At 39.7% G+C, this 24279-nt stretch overlaps 1 protein-coding gene across 5 annotated transcripts in view; it reads right to left on the minus strand.

Annotated features, from left to right (window-relative positions):
- XPNPEP1 (X-prolyl aminopeptidase 1) overlaps positions 1-24279 on the minus strand; it is a 68488-nt gene that overhangs the window by 35479 nt on the left and 8730 nt on the right. Inside the window, exons 1-3 of one of the 5 annotated variants that reach the window (XM_074295532.1) lie at positions 18794-19392; positions 16758-17057; positions 11514-11638 (exon numbers count right to left, since the gene is read on the minus strand). In XM_074295532.1, coding sequence (XP_074151633.1) covers positions 11514-11630 — 117 coding nt within the window. In that variant the 5' untranslated portion in view covers positions 11631-11638; positions 16758-17057; positions 18794-19392. Of the gene's footprint in view, positions 1-11513; positions 11639-15343; positions 15395-16757; positions 17058-18044; positions 18231-18453; positions 19393-24279 lie in introns of those variants that run through there. The other 4 variants (XM_074295535.1, XM_074295533.1, XM_074295536.1 and 1 more) reach the window with 4 other exon arrangements.

Consider the following 24279-nt stretch of genomic DNA (forward strand, 5'->3'; position numbering starts at 1 on the left):
AATGACTTGTGTTCTTATAAATTTGATTCAGTTTTCTACATATTTGGGAACTGAGGCCTTTATCAAAGATAGCGCTTATAAAAATTGTTTCCCAGCTTTCTGCTTTTCTTCTAATCTTGAATGTGTTGGTTTTATTTGTGCAAAACCTTTTTAATTTAATATCATTTTACATCTTGTAATACTCTATCTCTTGTTTGGTCATATATTTTATTTTTTCCTTCTCCACAGACTACTGCTTGATTAGGAGATCACCCTTTATGTCTAAATTGTGTATCCATTTTGACCTTATCTTAGTATTGTCACAGTTTTCTAATTTCCCCAACCCTGTCAAATTTCCATCCCAGAGGTCTTTGGGCTTATTAAACACTAGATTACTATCATCAGTTGCCACTGTGTACCTAATCTATTCCACTAATCCACCACACTATTTCTTAGCCAGTACCAAAATTGTTTTGAAAATTACTACTTCATAATAAAGTTTGAAATCTGGTTTGGCTAGGCAACCTTCCAATACATTTCTTTTTCATTAACTCTCCTAATATTCTTGACCTTTTCTTCTTCCAAATGAATTATTATTTTTTTCTGGCTGCATAAAATAATTGTGGGGTATTTTGATTGTTTTGGCACTAAACAAACAAATTAACTTAGAGAATTGTCATTTTTATTATATATGGACTCGGTCTACCCAGGAGCAAATGATATTAATTCCTGGATTTGTCTTGGCAGGCAAACTTCCAATTATTTTATGTTGTCTATAATTGTTTTAAATGGAATTTCTGTCTCTTGCTGCTGGGCTTTGTTGGTAATATAGAGAAATGCTGATTTAGGTGGGCTCATTTTATATCCTGTAACTTTGCTAATGTGGTTAGTTATTCAAATAATTTTTAGTTGATTCCCTAGGATTCCCTAAGTATAATTATCATAACCATTTGAATTTGATACCCTATGTTAAAACCCTTTGGCAGAAGAGCTGGGATTTGAAATCTGAGTTTTCTTTCTTGTTTCCCCTGGTCCCCATTCCCAAGCTCAAGCGGAGGAGCAGGGAGGTGTGACAGGCATTATTTATAGAGAGGGGTCCTCAGAACACTTTGCGAAAGTTCAGCCCGAGGGAAATATATTCCAGCAGGGAACTTAAGGCAACGTCAAGGCACTAAGAGGTAGGAGAGGCCTGGAAAGGGAGGTGGGAGAAGGTCATAGTCAAATTTCATGGATTTCAAAAAACTGCTGGCATGAGTCCATCCAGTCCCCCACTCCTCGCCCCAAGCTGCAGAGGTTCCTCTTCTCTTATTCCTCACTCCCACAGAACATGGCCTCCTAGGACTCAGCATTAAAACTTTATTACATAACAAACTACATATAATTTTGTTGCCATCTGGTGAACGTAACCATCACGTATCACATTGTTTCTCTGAGAAACTAGTCAAATTCCAACAGCTTTGAAAAAGGTTTTTAGAATACGACTTATCGGTAAACTACAGTGGGTTTGCATTGCATGGTTATGAGTTTGGATTTGAGCTTCTCTTTTAAAACCATTTGACATAAAAACAGATCCCCCAATGTTTTGTAGTTGTCCTCAAAAGGCTTTTAGCTTTTCAGGCAATTAAAGAGGACAAGCAACCTGATCAGAGCCAAGATGTCTTCCCCTAAGCATTGTGAGTTGCTTAAAAATGCCTTTCCTCCTCAAAACAATCCCGAGTGATGATGAAGGGGATCTCTTCAAGTCTCCACACAAGAGATAATAATCAGAAGAGGCAAGATAACTGTGCTCTCAAGGGAGAAGGAATTAGAAGTGTGTGGGTGCACGTTTGGCTATAGATCCAAGCCAGGTCTGGAGCAAAGATATTCAGACATGACCTAAGTGTGTGTTGGGACAATGAGACCCCACCCTACTGAGGCTGGCTATTATTCCCACTTCCTTACTGACAGAACAAGAAAATACAAGAAAATTCATAGGCCAAATTTTCTTAGCACTTAGAAGGCTAGAGACACTCGCTCAGCATTACCACCCAAGAACCTGTTTTTGTTTGATGATCCTTTAGGCAGTCTGGTGAAGCCTTTGGATCCCTTCTTAATAATGACTGTTGCTGACCCTTTGATCCTGGAAAGGTGGAAGCTGATGGATCATCTGAATTTGGAAATTCTGAGCTACATTAGAACTAAAGATGATGTTAGGTATCTGCATCAAGTCCACACCAACATAATGGTTTCTCTCAGAGTGAAAGACCACCTGGCTAAGAAGTAAACCAGGATGAGTAAGGAAAGCCCACCTGAGAAAAAAAGAAGATTCAAGCTCTCTTGCCAATGAGCACTGGAATAAGAGGCCACAGCTCTCCTACCTCAGCGATACAAGAACATGCAATTTTGTATATTGCATATATTTATAATTGAAATACCAAATTTAAATTAGATGTAGAGAAAATAAAAGATATATTTGCAAGTGTCAGAGCCCAAGACTAGAATTCTGAACTTCTGCTTTCTCTTCATTCATTCTGTCACACCAACTCAATGTTTGATGAAAATGATTTTATGAAGTACAAGCTCTAAACCCATTGCCAATGAGCTCTAAGTCTAGTCCTGGCTCAGTAACAAACATGGAATTATGGGATCTTATAGCTTCTGAAAGTCTTCCTCCCTGAAATGTATCCACTGAAACTCACTGGATTGCAGCGACTGCAGGTTAAGAATACCTGGCCTCCTAGAAAAGCAAAGATGACCCAGGAATAGCTGCCCCCTTCCACATCAAATCAAAGCCAAATCTCTCATCTCCACCAGAATTCTCCCTACTATTTTAGCCCACATTATTCTATCTCCTCCTATGGTACCGTTCCCTTTTTCCCTTAAAGACAGAGGTGCTTAGGTTTTATTTTTCTCTTTAGTCTTTATTACCCCAGAGATTTATGCATACAAAGTTCCTAACAAATTCTTCTTAAAAGGATTGAAATCTCAGCACTTTCCCTAGCCCAACCTGAAGTAACAATGCCTAAAAGTTTCATGTGAAAGCACTGGATGAAAAGATGCCAAAGACTCTCTGAATGAGGTTAGAAGTTGGACTTCATAAAATCATTATCAACAAGCCTTGACTCAGTGTGGCAAAATGGATGAGGAGAAAACAGACTTTTGAGTTCAGGACTCTAGGCCTGAGCTCTGACACTTACAAGCTGTGTTACTGAATAAATGATTTTACCATTCTAGGCTTTGGCTTTCTCTTTTGTAAGATGATGTGATTCATATTTAACCTATATCAAATTGCTTGGTGTCTTGGGGAGGGAAAGGAAAAGTAAGACAGGGAGGGAGAAAAATTTGGAACATAAAAGTCTTACAAAAATGAATGTTGAAAACTATCTTTACATATATTTAGAATAATAAAATATTATCGAAAATTAACCAAAAAAAAAAAAAAGATATGATTTTGCTAGATTAGTGGTTCTCAAAATTCTCTGCCTCAAGACACCTTTTTTTATATTCTTTTTAAAATTTTTTTATTGTTTTTCCAATTATGTGTAAAAAGTTTTTAACATTCATTTTTGCAAAATTTAGAGTTCCGTTTTTTTTCTCCTTCCATCCCCTACCTCCCTCCTCTCCAAGACAGTAAGCAATCTGATATAGGTTATACATGTACAATCATTTTAAACATATTTCCATATTAGTCATGTTGTGGGGAAAAAAAATCAAAAGGAAAGGAAAAAAATCACAAAGATGAAAAAACAAAGTTTAAAAGGTATGCTGCTTTTGATCTGCATTCAGTCTCCATAGTTTTTTTCTCTAGATGTGGATGGCAGTTTCCATCACAAGTCTATTGGAATCATCTTGGATCACTATTGCTGAGAAGAGGCAATTCTATCACAGTTGATCATCACACAACTTTGCTGTAACTGGGTACAATGTTTTCCTGGTTCTGCAAATTTCATTCGGCATCAGTTCATGTAGATCTCTTTACCTTCTTAAAAGATATTAAGGAGGACTCCTCCCCAAAGAACTTTTGTTTATGTGGGCTATATCTACCAATATTTAGCAAATTAGAACTCAAAACACCTTAGTATTGTTACAAAAAGGTTTTTCTCTCACAGACTACCTAAATGAGTTTTAGGGACTCTCCCTCAGGGAATCCCTGACTACATTTTTGAGAACTACTGCTAGATAATCTTGAAGATTTCTTCCAACTCAAAGACTCTATGACTTTGTGAGTAATGCTATAACTATGTGCTCACTGTGATATAAAGATGATTGTGACATAATCCATGCCCTCATAGATCTTATAATCTAAGAAAAGAATCAAGTCACAAACTGAGGAAACATTAACAATACAAGGCAAGATATGCAAAATGCCACGTGAGAGCTAGACAATTAAATATCACAGGAATTCAGAAGGGAGAGGTTACTTCTAACATGGCTAGAAGAAATACAGAATTCAAGTCAATTCAATTCAAAAGGCATTTATCAAGTACTTACAATGTAACAGGGATCATGTTAAGTAAAAAAAAGAAGTTAAACAGTCCCTGACTTCAAGGACCTTATGTTCTATTGAATGTTAATGAGACTGAAACTGGACCTTTGCAGATAGTAAAAAGAACAAAGTAGACAATTATTGATTAATGTGTGAAAATGTTGTTGGGAATGGAAAATAAGAGAGAACATGAGAAGAAAAGCACAAAGGCAGGGATGCACAAGGGATTCTTAGGAATGGCTAAGCAGTCAGTTCACTCTACCTGGAGCATAAGGCATGTGAAGAGAATTAGTAGAAGATAAGGTTTAAAATGTAAGATTTCAGAATCTAGGACTGGAAGGGCCTTAGAAAAGCAGGCAGAATTTAAAACCCAGGTCCACTGATTCCAAATCCACTGCTTTTGCTACTCTACCAGAATGGATGGTTCTTTTAAATTAATGCCAGACTATAAAGCGGCATGAATGCCTGAGCAAGGAGTACGTAGGGTTTAGAGAGAACCCTAGGATGAGAATGCTGCATCAGTTAAGAGTCCTTTGGCAAAGTTATGAAGGTTGGAGCATGGAAAGATCAGAAACAAATAGTTTGACTATTACATTGGTCTGGACAAGAGGCAGGTATTAATGGGACTAACACAACTGCATTAACACACATGCAGAATGCTATGAATAAGTAGGCAATCAGAACTTTTTGAATGAGAGGATGACTATGCTGTGCCACAGTTCTCTTTTATTGTCCTGACTCACTTTCCCTAATTGTCCTGCCTTGGTTTGCCTGAATTGTTCTGCCTCAGTTCCTAATTGTTCTGGTCAATCATGCAAAACCACCCCCCTACTAATTCAAGATGATCCAGATAAGGAAAAAGATCTATCTCAGACATCATCAGAATGTCAGGTGCCTTTCCCCCTTCTGTAATCCCAATTTATCAGAATGCCTCTCCCAACCCTGCCACAACCAAATAGTTGGTCCCGTTCCCACTCTCAGCACTCTGACTCTGCCCCTGCCTTGGTCTACCCCTATATCTAAGCCAGGTATATATAAGTCATTGAGAACTCACATAGTTTGCTGGATTCTTGGAAACGATAGTCTTATTCAGCTGTGGGACCAAAACATGGATCCATTTGGTCCCAGTAAATCTCTCCTTTCAAATAAAATATTAAAAACTCACTAATCTCTATCTTGCTTCAGTTTCTCCGGCATTACAACTACATCTTGGCTATCATGGGCAAAGTCTCACATGATTACAATTGCAAACCCACTTGGTCATAAATGAACTTTGATTTGTTTTCTAGACTGAATAATACAGAGCCAGGGAAGTAATGGCAGCTCCAAGAAGCAGCCCCAAATCTGCTCATGATGGGATCCTGGAAAATCAAGTCCCAGTTTTCTTTTTTTTCGGGAGGAAAAAATTGGAAAAAAAAAAAAAATTATCACTGAACGGGCCAAAAAGCCCTGCTTTTCAGAATCACTGGAGATGGAGCAAGACCCTGAGGACTGTACTTAGTCCAAAAAAATAAGAGGGATCCTTAGGGCAGGGAAATGGGGATAATTGGAAGGATTCCTTGCAGGGTAGTAATAACAAGGTCTTGGCCTTAAGTGCTCCCTTTCCAAGTAAGGAAGTCCCCCAAGCACCAAAGCTGGTCCTAAATATATGATGCAAAAGAAATAGAAACAGTGACTCCTTGCCTAAGGATCTGTACCTTACCCCCACCCCACCACTTCTCAGGTCATTAAGAGCACAGCCAGAGGAAAGGTCCTTCAGTCACCAGAGTGACAATCAGACAACCAGAGTCAGACCACCAGAGTACCACACCCATATATAATTAGTCAGTCACATTAATCATTTCTGGAAAGACTCCAGGCAGGGAAGGGTGTGTGGGTGTTTTATTTGTGTTACAGAAAATACACAAAGAACAGAATTCAAGATTGCCTCTCCCCAGTAAGTCCCCTTAAGGAAAATTTCCATCAGCCACAGGCTGCCCAGGAAAACAAGCAAAAATGACTTTCTCTGCCTTAGCCTCCTTCAGGAAGAAGTGAGTCTACCAATTCACAAGGCCAATATGTATGTATGTAACTCCAGAAAATATACCCACAGCTTCTTCCCATAAGGCTCCCTTTCATGAGCTGGCTAAGATCAAGGCTTTATATGCAGTTTCAGATAGCCAAACTAGACAATAGGAACAACTATTTAGAAGGATTTTTTTTTTTTTTTAAAGAACAACAGTGCATCAAGAAGGCAGGAGAACTTCAGTTAAGCACAGATAAGCAAAGACTATGATAAATGTAACAATTGCCACAGTTGAACCAACATTCCCCCTCACACCCTCTATCTATTAAATACACATTTGGGAATGGTGTCAAAAACACCCCGTATTTCAGAAGGAAGACCAAAGGAGTCAATTTTCCTTTTTGAGTGACTTGCACTATATGTAATCTCTACTATACTCCACAGTCCCCCATCCCTACTATAAAATACGTCTCCAAATTCTCTCCCCAAATATGAAATCGGAGGGAAAGAGGGATGGAGGGTATTGGCTGGTAGCAATCATCATCAATTCCCTTTGGGAACTCATTCTGAGAAAATTAAGCCCCACCACAAGAGAACGGACACTGGAGAAAACAATGAAAAAAAGTTTTCATGACTGCAAAAGAAATTGGCCCCAGAACAGCACCCAAGCCCATCAAATATCAAAATGACTTTGCTTTTGGTACAAGAACATTCCCTGCCAGCAAATACACAGACTGATTCAACATGAGGCAAGAGGAAAACTCAGAAAGAACCTCCATCTTGTCTACACCCAGAAACCTTCAACCCTCATTCTAGGAAAACTCCCAGACTAAAGATCTTTCTGTGTGATTAACTGGAATTATAATTTCTGTTTGAAAACTTCCAGAAAAATGACTTGTTTCCAAAGGAAGCGGAGCCAATCCCAGACCACTAACAAGGAACTTGGGGATAGTATCAAGTTACTAAGGCAGAAGAGATCATCAGTTCAAGATGCTAGGGAACAATAGCAGAAACTCAGGATCACCAGGAGAATGAGAGAGAAAGCTATCATTCAGCCTACCAACACAACACAGCTATGCTCAAACAGACCCAAAATGGGCCAACAGAAAATGAAAAATACCACCAGCAGCTAAAGGAAGGAATCAATATTTAATAAGCCAGTGTCACAGGGCACAAAATCTAAGCCTGAGGAACAAAGTTTTCAACCGGCAGAAGAAGAAAACTAAAAGACTAGCAGATGAGAACACAAAAGGGTGTCACGTGTGGCCATAAGGAAAATCACTTAACCTCTGATGGTCTTGGTTTCTTCAGCATCTCTACTTGAATCCCCAGCACTAGCAGAATGCATTGCACGCAGCACTTAATAAAAGCTTTTTCATTTACTCAATTCATTCGCTTTTACATGAAATGGTTGGATCAGAGCAGTAATGTCAAACTCAAATAGAAAAGGAGCCACCAAGTCACATATAAGGATCCCTGCAAGCCACATATTGACTTGGGTTTAAAATATAACATTATATATGCTTTATTATATTTTTATTTTGCTAAATACGTTTCAATTACATGTTGATCTGGTTCAGACTAACTTGGGAATATTGCAGGTTATATGTAGGCTAGTGTTTGATACCTTTGGAATAGAGAACCTTAAAAGTCTTTTCTAGCTCTAAATGTATCATTACATGGATTGAAGACAAAAGTGTAACCTCTTCCCTCACCCACTTTACTGCCCTCAGTCCGTGGCAGTAAAAAATTAAGAGTGGTCCTTTTTCAATTTTCAATTCAATTTCATTCCAAAGTCAGACTCATGCATACATAGCTTAAATCAATCTGCATTCCTTCCTTAGAAACCTTCCATTTCTCTTACTAAATTAAGCCCGTACTCTTTAGTCTGATATGCAAAGTCTTTCACAGTCTGAACTAATCCACTTGGAAGTAGGACTTCATGCTTCAAATAAGGGTCAGGTTAAGTGACACAAGTGTTTTAGCACAGCACTGGACCATAGTAGGTACCTGATAAATGTCAGTTGAATTAATGAGCAATCCCTCTGGATTCCATCCCAAGAGTCTAGATAGAGTTCTAGTCTTAACATAGTCTTCTCTTATATTCCATTCTAATTCCCAACCTAAAATTCCTAACAAACTCAAAAATTGATTGGTTCCCTGAAGTAGTCTCTCTGCTTTTTCCTCCCTTGCTAATTTTAATCATGCTTACTATTTCCAAAAGGAATGTACACCAACTGAGAGAGTAACTTTAAGGCCAAGTCAACCATAACAGCCAGTAGGAAGTTTCCCCAAAGTAATTATTTCTCCCTCTATATACCCTCTACCGTCCTTCCTCTGTGTCATCCCCAGGTCATCTGTCACATTTTCCCCTTGCTTACATGTATCTTTTCTCATCCACTCCCCTCACCACGACCACCACTAGACTGCATGTGTTTTCAAGGAAAGGACTATTTCTTATTTATTTTTACATTTACATAACCCTTGGCATGTGAGAATAATCATTTAACTGTTATTGAAGAAATAAGTTTAATCATTAAATCGTGAAAAATTTCCTTCACTTACCCTTTGCTCACCATGTAGTACAGAAAAACCCAGGATACTGATATCTCCTTTCCCAAGCCAAGAACTCAACTTTGTGCTCTTTAAATCACTCTTCAAAAGAAAAGGTCATTTGGCATCCCATAGTGAAAGGGAAGTTACAATGGAGAGTCAACCTCTCATACTACAGAATTTCAAAGAATCCCAGAATCCCAGAGTTGTAACAGAATTCAATGCCTGAACCACATCTGAAAAAGAATCTCTCTATTGCATATTCAAGAATAGCCATCCACTCTGAGGTACCATCTTATTCTGATAAGAAATGGCAAATGCTGTAAGGGATAGGAATAAATAAAGAATTGTTGATGGACCCAGAGATGCTACTACTAGCTCTGTATCTTGTCCCTCCCCCCCCCCAAAAAAAATCAAAGAAAAAAGGAAAATTACTTATATGTACAAAAATGTTTATAGCCACTCTTTTTGTGGTGGTAAAAAATTAGAAAATGAGGGGAGGCTTGTCAATTGTGGAATGACCAAACAATTGTGGTATATTATTGTGATGGAGTATTAATGTGCAATAAGAAATAATGAAGAGGAGGGTGGTTTCAGAAAAACATGGTAAGACTCATATGAACTGATGCAAAGTAAAGGGAGAAAAGCCAGGAGATCATTTCTGCACAGTAACAGCAATGTTGTAATAATGATCAACTATGAAAGACTTGGCTACTCTGGCCAATACAACAATCCAAGACAATTCCAAAGGAATCATGATGAAAAAATGCTATCCACCTCCAGAGAGAAAACTGATGATCCAAATGCAAACTGAAGTACAATTTTCTCACTTTATTTTTATTGCTTGTAAAAAAAAAAATGACTAATATGAAAATATGTTTTGCATTATTTCACATGTATAATTGATATCATATTGCTTATTATTTCAGTGGGTGGGGGAGGAGTGAGTAGGAGGGAGAGAATTTGGAACTCAAAATTTAAAAAGAAAAGAATGTTTAAAAAAATAATTTTTTTAAAAGAATAGTCAGCCGGCCTTAGCTTGAATATTCCAAAAATGGGTACCCCACTGCTTCCTAAGGCAGCCCTAAATGCACCCCTGGTACTAAAATAATCTGTATATTTGCCACACCTCCCCTGATCCCCTATCACAATGCAACTCACTGAGGGCTGGATCTCTCTTTACCTATCTTTGTACTCATTTATCCCCCTGCAGCTGGCAAAATGTCTCACATATAACATCTAAGACAGAGTGAACATTGTCAGTCATCTAGTGTTCATGTCTGTGTTCACACTTTCTCCATAAAGGCCACACACTCTTCTTCAAAGGCAGAAGTTGGGACTCTTCTTTTTTTACATCGTGGCCCCTTATCACCCTATCACAAAGCAAACTCTAGGAAGCAGCCTGAAATTAGCTAACTAATGAGTTATAATTTCAGGAACATAAAAAATAAATACATCTCCCCCTCTTCCTGAAGTCTTTGAACATGCATGACTAGTCATAGTCAAGAAAAGAATTAAGTACTTCTAGGGTTAGAGGAGAAAAGACAATGCCTGAAATTCACATAGATGTGAGAGTATGGAAAGAAATCCCAGGTGCCTATAAGGGAACCTAGCCTTATTAACCAATACCAGCACTCTGTCTGTGAACAAGTCAAGGCAATTCATCTCAATAAATTTCTCAAATTTTAGTGACAGTCTTAGTCTCATTCAAGACCACAGGATAGGCTAGCAAGGTCTGACGTACAATTATTGGTGTCAGCAAACCACAAGTTCAAATTTTGACACTTTCCTATACTTTCCTAGGTGACCAAGAACAAGTCACATAACCTTTCAGGAGCTTCAGTTTTTCTATATCTAAAATGGGCATAGTACTTATATCACTACTTTCATGGGGTCATTGTTAAATGACTTTAAAACTTGAAATACTAAGTACGTTACTATGTATGATCTACATCTTTCAAGGAACTGAGTGAGGTTTGGGGGATATAATAAGGAAAACAAAAACTTTCTGTCCTTGAAAAACAGATCTTGCTAGAAAACTGTATTTGACAGACTACCTTAAGGGAGGGAAAGAATGACAAATATGAGTATTTGGGGATTCTGAATTACTGTCAAATTTCACAATTTTTCCCAGGATCACCTTGAACCAACCAACAAAGTAAATGCATCCATTCTCAAAGAAGATTAAGAACCAGGGTTTCCACATTAAAAACAAAACAGAGAAAAGCTAATAGTATAAGGCAATATGCAAATGCTATTTCACAAAGAGGTGCCATTGGTGAAAAGGTAGACCAACTGGACCTTGATGTATTTATTGGGCACAAACTGTGAAGGAGGATACTTTGTTATCTACCAAATAACCATGACTGCAATTGAGTATGCACAAGGTACTCTGGCAGGGCTGGCAACTTGAGGACCCACATCCCACTACACAGGTGGAAATAAAGCAAAAAAAAAAAAAAAAAAGGTGAAATGAAAGGACCATTCCATTAGCCAAATTCCACCCTGTACCTGGTGAGCATCACCCGATGGGATTATATAAGCTTGGATCGGTTCAGTCACATACTCAGTGTTCTTCATGGCCTGTCTCAACTGCCGAAGCAATTCAGAAGTCACCTTTGGAACCATTCTGTCGCCTAGAAGAACATAAGACAGGATATTTCAAAATCAGACTGTCCCTTATACCCATGACTAGTTTTGAATAAGCTTTAACAAGAGCTAACATCACAAACTCAGCCCCTTCTCTATTTATATATATACACGTATTTCCTCATTTATCCTCCCTCATGTTCCCTCCTCTCTTTGTCATACCAATTGTGAATATGACCTAGAATCTCCTCACCCACTGAGAAGGATGTCCAGTAGGTAATACATGAGAAGAAAAGTTTAATCTGCAATATTCATCATTAATACTGTCCAACTGTAAGCTATTCCTTTAGACTGGAGAATCAGGAGACTTGGGTTCTGCTCCCAACTGTCACTAACTAGCTGTGTGACCCCAGACAACTTAGCTTACCTTCTCTGGACCTCAACTTTTTTCATTTGTGAAACGAGGGCATCCAACCAGATGGATTGTAAAATCTAAAATTCTGTGATTTTGGAATGTATATGTAAAAGGGGGTTACATTTAACTCTGATGTGCATTTAAAGAGGGCCGGCTAAGAATGTTGAAATTCTAATTGGAAAACTTCATTCAACAAATATTTATTGGGCATCTCCTATGTGTACAACTAAGCTAAAGAGTAGAAACAAATGTAAATATGATATGATTCCTGATCTAAGGAGTTTACAGACTATTAAAAGGGTTAGCCAAAAAAAAAAAAAAAAAAAAAAATGAAACAAGTGACAGCAAAAGGGAAACAAACAATGCGAACTCATAGGAAAAAAGGTTGACTGTGGAGAAAATCAAAAAGGTTACACAGAAGTAATGACAGAACTGGGCCTTAAAGACCAGTATGATTTCAAAAGGGATTAGGGGGTGGGGGAGGGGCGGCATTCTGCGGGAAGGAAACTGTATCACCCAGACACTCTCTCCTCTCTAGGCTATCCCAACACTGTTCTCACCAAGACTCTGGCCTGAGCCTGCTTCCCTTCTCTTTTGACAAAGGTCTCACTGGCTGCCATGTTTTTATCATCTCTATGCAGATAATTCCCAGATCTACACATTACAGCATAGTCTCCCAAACTCAAGTCCCACTTTGTCAGTTGCCTAGTGGACATCTCAAATTAAATGTCTCATGGGAATTTCAAACCTCACCTGTCTAAAACAGTTGCCACTATTCCAGATTTCCTATTTTTATGGAGGATCCCATCATCCTTTTAGGGTTTAGGTTTATTACCTCAATATCATTCTCAACTGCTCAGTTTCCTTCCCGTCACTTTTCAGTTAATTGCCAGATCTTGTCAATATCCATCTTCCAAACGATTCTTGGATCTCTTCTATGCATACAGTGACCACCCTAGTCCAGGCTCTGATATCTCATGTGGCCTGTTACAGTAGCCTCAAATCACTTCCTCCCTAGAAGTCATGCTCCACACCCTTGCCAAAGTGATTCTCCTCTCCTTCACTCCCTCTGGGGACTCCCTATTATTTTTTTGCTGAGGCAATTGGGGTTAAGTGACTTGTTCAGGGTCATCCTATTACATCTTGAAACAAATATGAACTTCTTGGACATTTTAAAGCCTTTCCTTCCTTTCTCTTCAGGCTACACTCCTAACTCTTGACCCAGACTTTGATTTCAATGCCTGAGAAACCTCTCCTCCATGGAAGTCCATTCTAATTCTGGCCATCACATATTAAATACCCTGGGTCCATCCCTCCAATGCTTCCCTCTGATTGGCTAGTTCCTCTTAGAATCTCCATTTTAAGGAGAATGCTCAAGACATCCTTCATGTCTCCTTAATGTCTCTCCAGGTTTATGACTTTTCTCTCCCCTCCCCCCACCCTGTCCCTACCATCTCCACATTTTCTTTATGTATTTATCTCTCTACATTAGAAAGTAACTCCCAGAAGTCAGGGACCAACTTTCTTTCTGCCTATATTTGTATATTTCAGGGATTAGTACAAAGTTTAAATTACTGTAAAAGCCATTGGCAGCTAAATCGTCCAGTAGATAAGAACTCTGAGCTTACAGTCAGGGAGATCTGAGTTCAAATCCAACCTCAGACACTTACTAAGTGTGTGACCCTAGACTTTCTTAGCCTGAGTATTCCTCATTTGTAAAATAGGCATAATAAAAGCACCTACCTCTCAGAGTTTTAGTGAAGAAATTGTAAAATGCTTAGCATAGAGCCTGGCACACGGTAATAATTATATAAATGTTAGCTATTCTTATCATTTTATAAATCTATGATAACGTCACTGTCTGGTTCCTGACTCCTTTTTGAGTCTTACTACTCCCCTCCAACCATTTAACACTCCAGTTAATTTGTCGCTGTAATTCTTCATATAAGCACTCCATTTTCCATCTCAGGCCTTTACATTAACCACTTTTTTTTTTCTTTTTCTGAGGCTGGGGTTAAGTGACTTGCCCAGGGTCACACAGCTAGGAAGTGTTAAGTATCTGATGCCAGATTTGAACTCAGGTCCTCCTAACTTCAAGGTTGGTGCTCTATCCACTGCACCACCTAGCTGCCCCCATTAACCACTTTCTACATCTAAAGTGCAATTCTTCCTCCTCATCTACCTCTTCAACTCCTCAATTCCCTCAAGAATTAGCTCAGGGGGCCTCTAGTTCCTTCCCCATGAGAATATAAACTAAGATCCCTCAGGACAAGAACTGACCTTTCAATCTCTGTTTCTGCTTTCTCAAGGCATAACACAATGTTACCATATGGCTTAATAAATACTTACATATTAAATGATTGGAAGTTTAGGCCAAGAGAAAAAAATTAAAGGTGTGTTCAGGAACAAAGTACTCCAATTTGGTTTCAGTATATCCTACAACTGATGGAGTAGTAGAGATAAAGGTAGGGTGGAGCCTACCAGCCTTGGAGTCTGTTTCTGAAGCCAAGTACCTTTGTACAGGTAGGCCAGAAGGAAAGAAAGGCTTCTGGTTACCTAGAAGAGTGAGTCACCCTCACCTCTTCATTTTGGTCACTTCCAATTTAGCTAACAATTATTGCCATCAGAAGAGAAAAAGGTAGACTACTACATGAAAATGAGCCACATTCCTATGAGGCAACTTACCTTTGCTATACTCATTAATTATTACTATCTGCCCACATTCTCAGTGAGATTTCATTATTATTATTAAGAGATGAGACAAATGTATATAAGTGGAGAGAAGGCCCAATTAAAAAAGAAAAAAAGCTAAATTCAAAATGTAACATAGAATTCTTATACCATTTAGGGCATGCCTTAAAAAAGAAAGACCTGAAAAAAATCACATTAATCTAGTTTGCTTGTAAATGGCATTCCCTAACTTTTCAACCTGACTTCAACTGTGCATTTTACAGCTAAATGTAGTAGGAAGCCCCAGCTGGGTTTGCCCCTGGGAAAGTATGACAGGTTACTCAGACCCTAAGGGCTGGAAAGACTTTCAGATGCTCAGGAAACAAGTGTATCAACAGCAGCCTCTCCTGTACTACTTCCCAAGCTCTTGACAATGGGAGGCAAAAATTACTGAGTTGGAAATAAAACTGTGAGAACCTAGCCAAGCCACTTTATCTCTGTAGGAATCAATTTCCAAGTCCATTAAATAAAGAAGTTGGAACATTTGAGGTCAAGGGTCCTTTCCACTCCTAAGAGTCTATATAACCACTCTCTGCTATGTAGATTTTTCATCTGTTAGTTTTCAAGGCAGAGAGGCCCGGATTCAAAACCAGTCTCAAATACTTACTACCTGTATGACTCTGGTCAAGTTAGCCTCTGTGTGTCTCAGTTTCCTCACCTATAAAATGAAAATACTTCTCAGAGTTGTTGTGAAGATCAAATGAAATAATGTTTATAAATATCTCTCCCCCACCAAAAGAAGGAAATTGCACTGGATATATTTAAGCTTTTGGTTTTTTTAAGGATCCAAATGAAAAGTTGTAATTCTAGCCCTAAATCTTCCAAAGTTAATGATCTCTAAGGTTTCATTCAGCTCAAAAACTCCATAATTCTAAATCCTTATGAATTTAAAAGAACAAATTTTTTTTGAACCAAAGGAGACACAATGGAACTTTACTACATATGAGAAAATCACTGCTTTAGAATGAATTAAATAGCTGTCACAAAGCCCAAGCATTTTTCACTCATAAGGAGCCCCTCAGGTCCTCACATAAAATAGATGTACTCTTAATTTAAATCTTTAAAATTAATTAAAATTAATTAATTTAAATCTTAATTTAAATTTAAATTTGGATCTTAATTTAAAGTTTAAATCTTTATTTAAATCTTAATTTAAATACAAATTTAACAAATCTACTTATCTGGTTTTCCTATTAGTAGTAAATTACTGTTAAAAGCAATGTTTATGACAATAGAAGTAACAGTTCACACAGCCTAATAGTAAAGGAAGGGATCCAAAAAATTATAATAAGCAAACATAAAATTTCCAGAAGGATTCCATCTGGGGCCATTTAGTTTAGGGAAAAACAGCCCCAAAACACTTCAGAATATACTAAAGGTAATCCCTCAAAAAGATATCTAGAGAAAGTCTTAAAGGAACAATAAAAAGGAATGTTCCAAGACACTTCAGAATATACTGAAGGTAGTCCCTCAAAAAGATATCTAGAGAAATTGTTCAAGGAACAATAAAAAGGACTGTTGTAGGTTTTTGGGTTTTTTTAGGAAATTTGAAATGCTAAATCCCAATTTCCCCTTTCCCCCCATACACATATCACAGAATATTTCTATGGGTTGTACAAAAGACATTGCCCATTTCACAGTTCTAAATGATCAGTGGATTCTGGTTTTCTGAACTAGTCAAAACATCATTGTCTCAAATCCACTAGTTTTCTTCCATTATTTATTCTTTTTTTTTTTTTTAATCAAACAACTTCCAAATCTCCTGTTTTCTTTAGAATATGGGATACAATTTCCTACTTCTCTTATCTTCTTCTACATCTCTAAATCTACTTCATCTACTTCTACATCTTCCCCTTCTCCTCCCTCAAAAAAGTTAACCCCAGACAACTGTCAATGGAGTCAGTGGCCAACTTTCTAAACTCCCTGGCCACTGAGAGCAATTCTCCTTTCCAGGGTCGTCCTTTATCAATATAACCCAGAAACTCTGGAAAGTGTACCAGATTTACATTTAGAATGATTACCTGATTTTCCTTGAATATCAATCCGTCTGCCTTAGATTCAACTCCTCTTATTCTTCTCTCCAGAAAGGTCTGAAGACTTTTCTTCAGAAAGAAGAAATGGCAGACTTGGCAGACTTTGACCACAATATGCAAAGCAAATTTTAATCAGTGTCAGCACAGATCTGAGTTGGAGATAGTCTTTCCTGAGTCAGGAAAAAGTCTTCCTTCGGATATCAATCTGTGACTGGATAAATGGATCCCAGAGATCAGATCTGAAGGAAATTACTCTAGGGATTGATTGCAAGTCTCTTCAGATATCAACTAAAAGTAAGAGGAAAATGACTTCATGTTATTAGTTTGAATTGTTACCATGTAAGAGTGACACAATCTTGGAGCTGGCAAGAACCTCAGAGGCATCTAGTCCAACCCTTATTGAACTTGAAACCCACAACAGTTAAGTGACTTACCTAACATAACGGAGTACTGAAACTAGAATCAATTACCCAGATTTTTCCCACTGTAACCATATAGCTTTCCCAATAGTTGGGAAACTCAATGCCTATATGTGTATCATAATAAAAATCTCATAAAGGGAGAAAAACTCATTTGTTATAATAACCTGGATGAGCCACCAAAAACACAGAATACAAAAACATAGAATACACAGAATTTGCATAATAACTGAATTATAAACCTTTTCTAAAATTTCAGGTTTTTTGCAGCCTCTGGAGAGGACCTGGGTTAAAAGCAGCTTCCAGCTTAGGCGGATGGAGAAATTTCTCTGGGTCTGTTTTTTCATCTGTAAAATAAAGGGATTAGATTCTCCATCTCCAAAGCCCCTTCTTTGTCTTGGACAAGATCTCTTTGTGTTCTAAGTAACTCACAGGCCACAACTTAGAGTTGCCAAGGCAGCCTTCATATATCCTAGCTGATTCAACCCAGCCACTATTCAGGAGACAGATTAGCCCATCTCTGAATTATGCAGACTTTTTGCTTTTCTGCCTTTTGGAGCTGTAACTCAATTCTCTACTCTTTTATTGGGCCTTAAGCAGCTCGAAACTTTAAAAAAAAAAAACTAAAAATAAATAAATAAAATTTTAAAAGTTAGAGGTTCATATCTGGGTTAACCTTTAACACAGATCCCTCTACATGCAAAACAGAGCTGGACTAATGAGGAAGAATTCCCCTCCCCCCATTCTCCTACCTAAACTAGATTTGAAAATCCCCCGTTCCTAAAACCCTTGAAAAGATTCTATGTTGGCACTACCTAAAAAGCTCTAAAGTAGGAATCAGAACCCTGGTCTTTACCAGGGTTCTGATTTGAGATGACTCTAGGCAAGTGATTTCACCATTCTGGGACCCATCTGTAAATGAAGAAATTGGGTCTCTGACTTCCAAATCTCGAAGTGCTCGAACACTCTCTGCTTTGCATACAAAGCTATTACAGACTGACTTTTCGGGCAGGTGTCTTTATTGCATGGGTTTGAACCGCTGGAACGGAAAGAACACAGTATTTTCGAGTCAGGGGTTTCGGATTTCCACTGTGTGTGACCCTGGGAAAGTCACTTCACCAAGGAGTCCCAATTTCCCCATCTGAAAAGTGACAGGGTTAGACTAGATTTCTAAGGTTCTGATTTAAGTGCAAGATTAGCACTTCGCAGGGGGGGAGGTGCCCCAAATAAAACTGCTAGTCTCCCCCCACTCCCACCAAACTCACAGCGCGGGAAAGGGTGAACCATTCTGTGCTCCCTGCTGGCCAGGTGAGTCTGGTCCAACAATAGCCTTTCCTTTCTTCTTCCAGTCCCGCCCAGAGCTGGCTTGCACAGAACCTTGCCCCAGGAAGGCCGGCCGTTCTAAGCAGCAGGAGGCCCTTCTGGGAAATGGGCTGCACGCTGCAGGCAGCGCAAGGCCGGAGCTGCATGGGCTGCACTTCTCCCCAGTGCAGATGCACTCGCTCTCTCCCGGCCCCCGCCCCCGCTGCACCGCAACCCCCTCACGCCCCAACGCGGCCCGGGCTCGGAGATTCCGGATTCCACATCGCCTTTTGCTCAGCTCACCTCTCCATTTGCCCCGGCCGGCTTTCCGGAGGAGGCGGCCATGCAGCAGTGACGTGCCCAGCCTACGTCAGGGAAGCGCAAACCAGCTGATCGTTCCTTGGGCCGGGAGAAGGAACGCTGAGACTGGGTCCGGTGTGCAAGCCTGGGCCACGCCCCCTCCCTCTGTGACGTCACGCGAACCTTAGCCTCTTGCGGTCGCCCGCCTTAGCCCGAAATTGCCCCGCTGAGGGCTGGATCCCAAGATTTAAGTAGTGCGGGCCTCGGGTTTGCGCGCATTATTTGTCCTGAGTGTCCCCTGGTTTTTCAGTAGCCTGAATGGGACCTTAATCACCCTTTTTAAAAAAGGAGAGCGGAAAAAAAACCTTAACACTTTGAGTGCATGTTCTCCGCAGGAATCGGGCAAAAAAAGCGCCCAAAGGGATCGCCGTTTACTTCTTCCCAATTACTTCCTGGTTGAAAAGGAGGCGAGGGTTTCCCCAGCCGGACTAGGAAGTACCCTGTGCAAGGATGAGTGGGACCTAAAGGAGAGCCCGAGAAAAGGGACTGTGGTTAGAGCTCAGAGAAAGCGAGGCAGTGTTAATTACACACCCACGCGCAATAGACACGCTGGGACGCGTTTGTAAAGGAGTCGCGAGAGGACTTTCCAGGCTAGCCTCGCTCTAAGCCGCGGCGTCCCGGTTTGTCCGGCCCGGCGGAAGGGCCTACACTGAAGCACTAAAAGCACAGCTCGGGTCTGGGGAGCAGCTCCCGGGTCACGGTTCGGCTTTTATTGGGTTCCCAAAGCTACTCCTAACCAGAACGCTGGGGAATAAGCGTGTGGAGGAAAGAAATGTTTCGTTTGTTTTGTTTTTGAGCAAAATAGAAATTAGGAATATACATACGAGAGTATATGTGGTACACAACATGTTCCTTTCTCCATTTTGCAGAGAAGGAAAATGAGATTACACACAAAAAAGGGCAGTGATGTGCCCCAAAGTACCCAGAAAGTAGCTAAAGAGATTTAGAAGTCAGATTCGTGGGTGAGCATCCCTTCCATGTATCTTCACTTTAGGACAGAAAAAAGAGTATTCTGAGCCAGATAGGAAGCATCAGATCAATCTTTCTCCAAGTTTTTGGGGAAAAAAAAAAAAAAAAGTAGTATTTGCACCCCTCCCCCACTTCCCCCCAAAACCTTAAGCTTTCAGTTTCTGCGGACGTGTGACTGGGTTTTCAAATCGCGCCAATCAGTTGTAGTGGGGAAAGCAGTCTTCCAGGAAGATCATAGAATGTTAAACCTGGAAGGGCATTTGGAGCCCATCTATCCAGACTTTTCTTTTTCCAAATGGGAAACTGAGGCCCAGAGAGACAAAAGGAAAGAATTAGTTATTCTAATATTTTATCCCAATATGTGAGTTGGTTTTGAAGAGGCAACCACACTATTGCAAGTCACGCGGGAAGATGAACCAAGCAAGCTTTATATCTATCGTATTACTCCACTTTCCACATTCTCCGTCCAAACTGTTTTCTATACGACCATCCCATATAAAGCTGCCGTGACTTTATGTGCAAGGGGACCTCCACGTCTGGAGGCTACTTCCTTCTAACTCCACTTTGTAGAATTTCTAGACCTTTCTTGACCCAATCTTCCCTCAGTTATTTGTATTCTATCCTCCTTTGTAGCGAGCTGTCGTCTCTAGAAGCTGCTGGATCGCTCTCTGGGAAGAGATCTGCTGTGTCTACTCAAATCTCTCAGACAGATTCTTCTTCCTGTAACGAACCGTTGTCTCCAGGCAGTTGCTGTTAACTCTTGTCCAAAGAAGTGACTTCCCTTCCTGCAGAGAGCCCCGTCAAGCCTGATGCAATTCAGAGTCTTCCTCTTTCTCTGAGAGTCCTCTTCTTTTATTCTCCCAGAGAATGGGCGTGGGATAATGCAAGGGCTTCTGGGAAGAACCACCCCAGCCAATGAGCTTGCCCCCTCTATCAAGTCAACCTGAGTTCTCACCTTGTAATTGTCCAGAAAACCTGAATTCTCACCTTGTCACTGTCCAGACAACCTCAGTTCTCACTTAGTAATCCTAACATCTCCCCTTTTCTTTTGATTTAGAACATAGGACAGTCATGACCTTGAAACATAAATCCATCAATATGGGAAGTATTACAGATAATTACATAAATGACCTTGAAACATAAATCCATCAATATGGGAAGTATTACAGATAATTACATAAATTACATAAGCATATAGTAACATAGTAACATAACGCATGCTAGAAGTATATAACATAATCAAATAATCATAAATTGAAAATTTATAAATGTCCATAAGTCCATTGTCCATTAGTCTCATCTTGTGTGAGGAAGTCCAATGATTCCTGCTGATTTTAAAGTTCTTTAACAGTCTTTTTATTATCCATGCTCTTTCGGTGTCAGATGTTTCTTAGATCTTCTCCTTTATTTTGAGGTCTTTCTCTTTTTCTGTCTCTCTCTGGTGGACAAGGCGAATATGACTCGTTGGCACCCATCTGATTCCTTCTCCTGCTGAAGAAATACAAGCAAACCCTCTCCCCCAGGCAGTTAACCTATCTGGTCCCTTCCATTCACCACTTTCTGGATCTCTCCACATCACCTGGCGATTATCTAAGGACAGTGGAGATGCTCTCACTGGACACTGCCCTTCTGGTGGGTTATAAAACCTGTCTGCTGGAGCCAGCGCATCTTTGTCAAAAATTAGAAAATTAATGGTATAGAGAACTAAATTTAGAAGTTCCCTAGGGCTACCTGTGGCTCCCCCTTTCTTTTGTTTTTGGAGGAGTGTCTTAATATCTCTGTTTCTTCTCTCTACTATTGCCTGCCCTTGAGGATTAAAGGGTATGCCCGTGGTATGTAAAATCTTATACTGTGCACAAAAGTGTGTAAAATGTTTGGACGTATATGCAGGTCCATTGTCTGTTTTTATTGCTTGTGGCACACCCATAATTGCAAAAGCTTGTATAAGGAATTCAGTGACCACTCGGGCTGTCTCTTTTGCTGCTGGCATTGCAAATGTGAATCCTGAAAAGGTGTCTACCACTACATGGATAAAAGATAGACGACCAAAAGATTTATAATGGGTCACATCCATTTGCCAGATTTCATTGGGTCTCAAACCACGAGGATTCTTCCCTGGAGGGAGTGTAGGAGCATGGAAAGGAAGACAAGCTGTACAGCTTTTTACTATGCTCCTAGCTTCCTCTCTTGTGATTCCAAATTGTAAACGTAAAGCTCGAGCAGCCTGATGATATTTAGAATGAGATTCTTGTGCTTCCTGAAATAAAGGACTACTGGCTAACATGGTTAGAAGGCTATCTGCCTTTGAATTTCCATCAAAAATGGGACCTGGAAGTCCACTATGTGAGTGGACATGCAAGATATAAATCTTGCCTGGATGTTTTCTCACTTGCTCTTGAAGTTCCTTAAAGAGCTGATAAATATTGGAGGCTGCAAATTTTATTTGGGCTGTGGCAATTCTTTGTACTACACCTACTGAATAGGCTGAATCAGTAATTATATTTACGTCTCCTGGGTAATAAGTGAGAGCTAGCATGATAGCAAATAATTCATTCTGTTGAGTGGATTGAAAAGGAGTCCTGATTACTCTCTTTATGGTTAAATCATGAGAGTATATGGCACAAATATTTTCTTTGGAGGCATCTGTAAAGATTGTTGGTCCTTTAAGAGGAACCTTAGAAACCTTTTCTTCAAAAATCCATTGCCAATTATGTAGTAGCCGGGTAATCTTTAATGGAGATCCATGTGCAAAATTTGGAGCGGTGGCCAATAAAATTTGCCATTCTGGGATGTTCTCACAGCATACATTAATCTGTGCGTTAGTATAGAATGTGTATATTTTTTCAGGACTTATCCCAGATAATTGTGTTACTCTCTTAATAGCCTTTAATAAAATCCTAGCCACAAGCACTGGGTAAGGTGTAAGGCTTTGTTCTGGTTGTGCTGGGAGGTTCACCCACTCAATCACTCTGTCTCCTTGATGAAGGACTGCTGTGGGTGCCTCTTTTGTAGCAAAAACTGATATTTCCAAGGGTTTTTGAGTGACTCTTTCAACCACATTGGATAAAGCCAGTTCAACTTCTCTCAAAGCCTTTTGTGCTTCTTTTGTAAGCTGGCGTGGTGAATTTAAAGCACTGTCTCCCCTTAAAATATCATATAGTGGTTGCAATTGACAGGTAGTCAAGCCTAGCACGGGACGCATCCATTGGATATCTCCTATCAATTTCTGGAAGTCATTTAAGGTGTTTAGCTTCTCTGTTCTTAAGGAGAGTTTTTGTACTGTAAGCACCTTAGGATATACTTCATATCCTAAATATTGAAAAGGAGCATGTCTTTGAATTTTTTCTGTAGCTATATGCAGTTTGTAGTACTTTAATGTTTCCATGGTCCTTTGTAGACATGCCTCTAACATTTGTTCCTCAGGTGCACATCCCAAAATATCATCCATATAATGTAACAATATTACTTTTGGAAAGGCTTTTCTTACTGGAGCAAGAGCAGCTGCAACATACATTTGGCACATAGTAGGGCTGTTTTTCATTCCCTGTGGCAAAACTGTCCATTCATATCTTTTATAAGGCTCAGCCAAATTAACACTAGGCACTGAAAAAGCAAATCTTTTCATATCCTCCTTATCTAGAGGAATAGAATAGAAACAATCCTTAATGTCTATAACCCATAGAGGCCATTCTCTTGGCAACTGAGTAGGAGATGGAAGTCCAGGCTGAAGAGTTCCCATAGTTTCCATCTGTTCATTTACTCTTCTTAGATCAGTTATCATCCTCCATTTTCCAGATTTCTTTTTCACCACAAATACTGGGGAATTCCAAGGACTTAGAGAAGGCCGCAAGTGTCCTTGGTCAAGTTGTTCTTGCACTATGTCTAATAAGGCCTGAATTTTATCACTTCTTAAGGGCCACTGTTCTACCCACACTGGTGAATCAGTCTTCCACTGAATAGGAACTGGTGAAAGTGCAGGTAGGCCTTCAACAGCAGCCCTGCCTAAAAAGCCGAAGTGCTTATTTGTAATCCTATCTGCTGTAAAATGTCTCTTCCCCACAGATTGATGGGGATTTTTTCAACCACAAAAGGAGTAAAAGCTCCTGTTTCTCCTTCAAATACCCATCTCAAAGGCCTAGCACTAACTTCTGCTGCTATTGATCCTCCCACCCCAGACATATAGGTGTCTGCTTTAATCTTTGGCCAGTGACCGGGCCAATTGGCACCTCTAATAACTGTACGATCTGCACCCGTGTCTACCAATCCTTCAAATGGTATTCCGTTTATATAAATAGTAAGCATAGGTCGGTCAGCTGTCACAGCTGCTGTCCAATATATTCCTGGATTTTGTTCATTGGAGTCAAAATCTAGGCGACTATCACTAGGTTGCTTATTAGGGGTCCGTAACAATAAGCCTGATGCTACTACTTCTCCTGGTTGATAAATCACACGTTGTCTGC

The sequence above is a fragment of the Sminthopsis crassicaudata genome, chromosome 2 (genome assembly GCF_048593235.1).
Source record: "Sminthopsis crassicaudata isolate SCR6 chromosome 2, ASM4859323v1, whole genome shotgun sequence".
In the NCBI taxonomy this organism is placed as follows: Eukaryota; Metazoa; Chordata; class Mammalia; order Dasyuromorphia; family Dasyuridae; genus Sminthopsis; species Sminthopsis crassicaudata.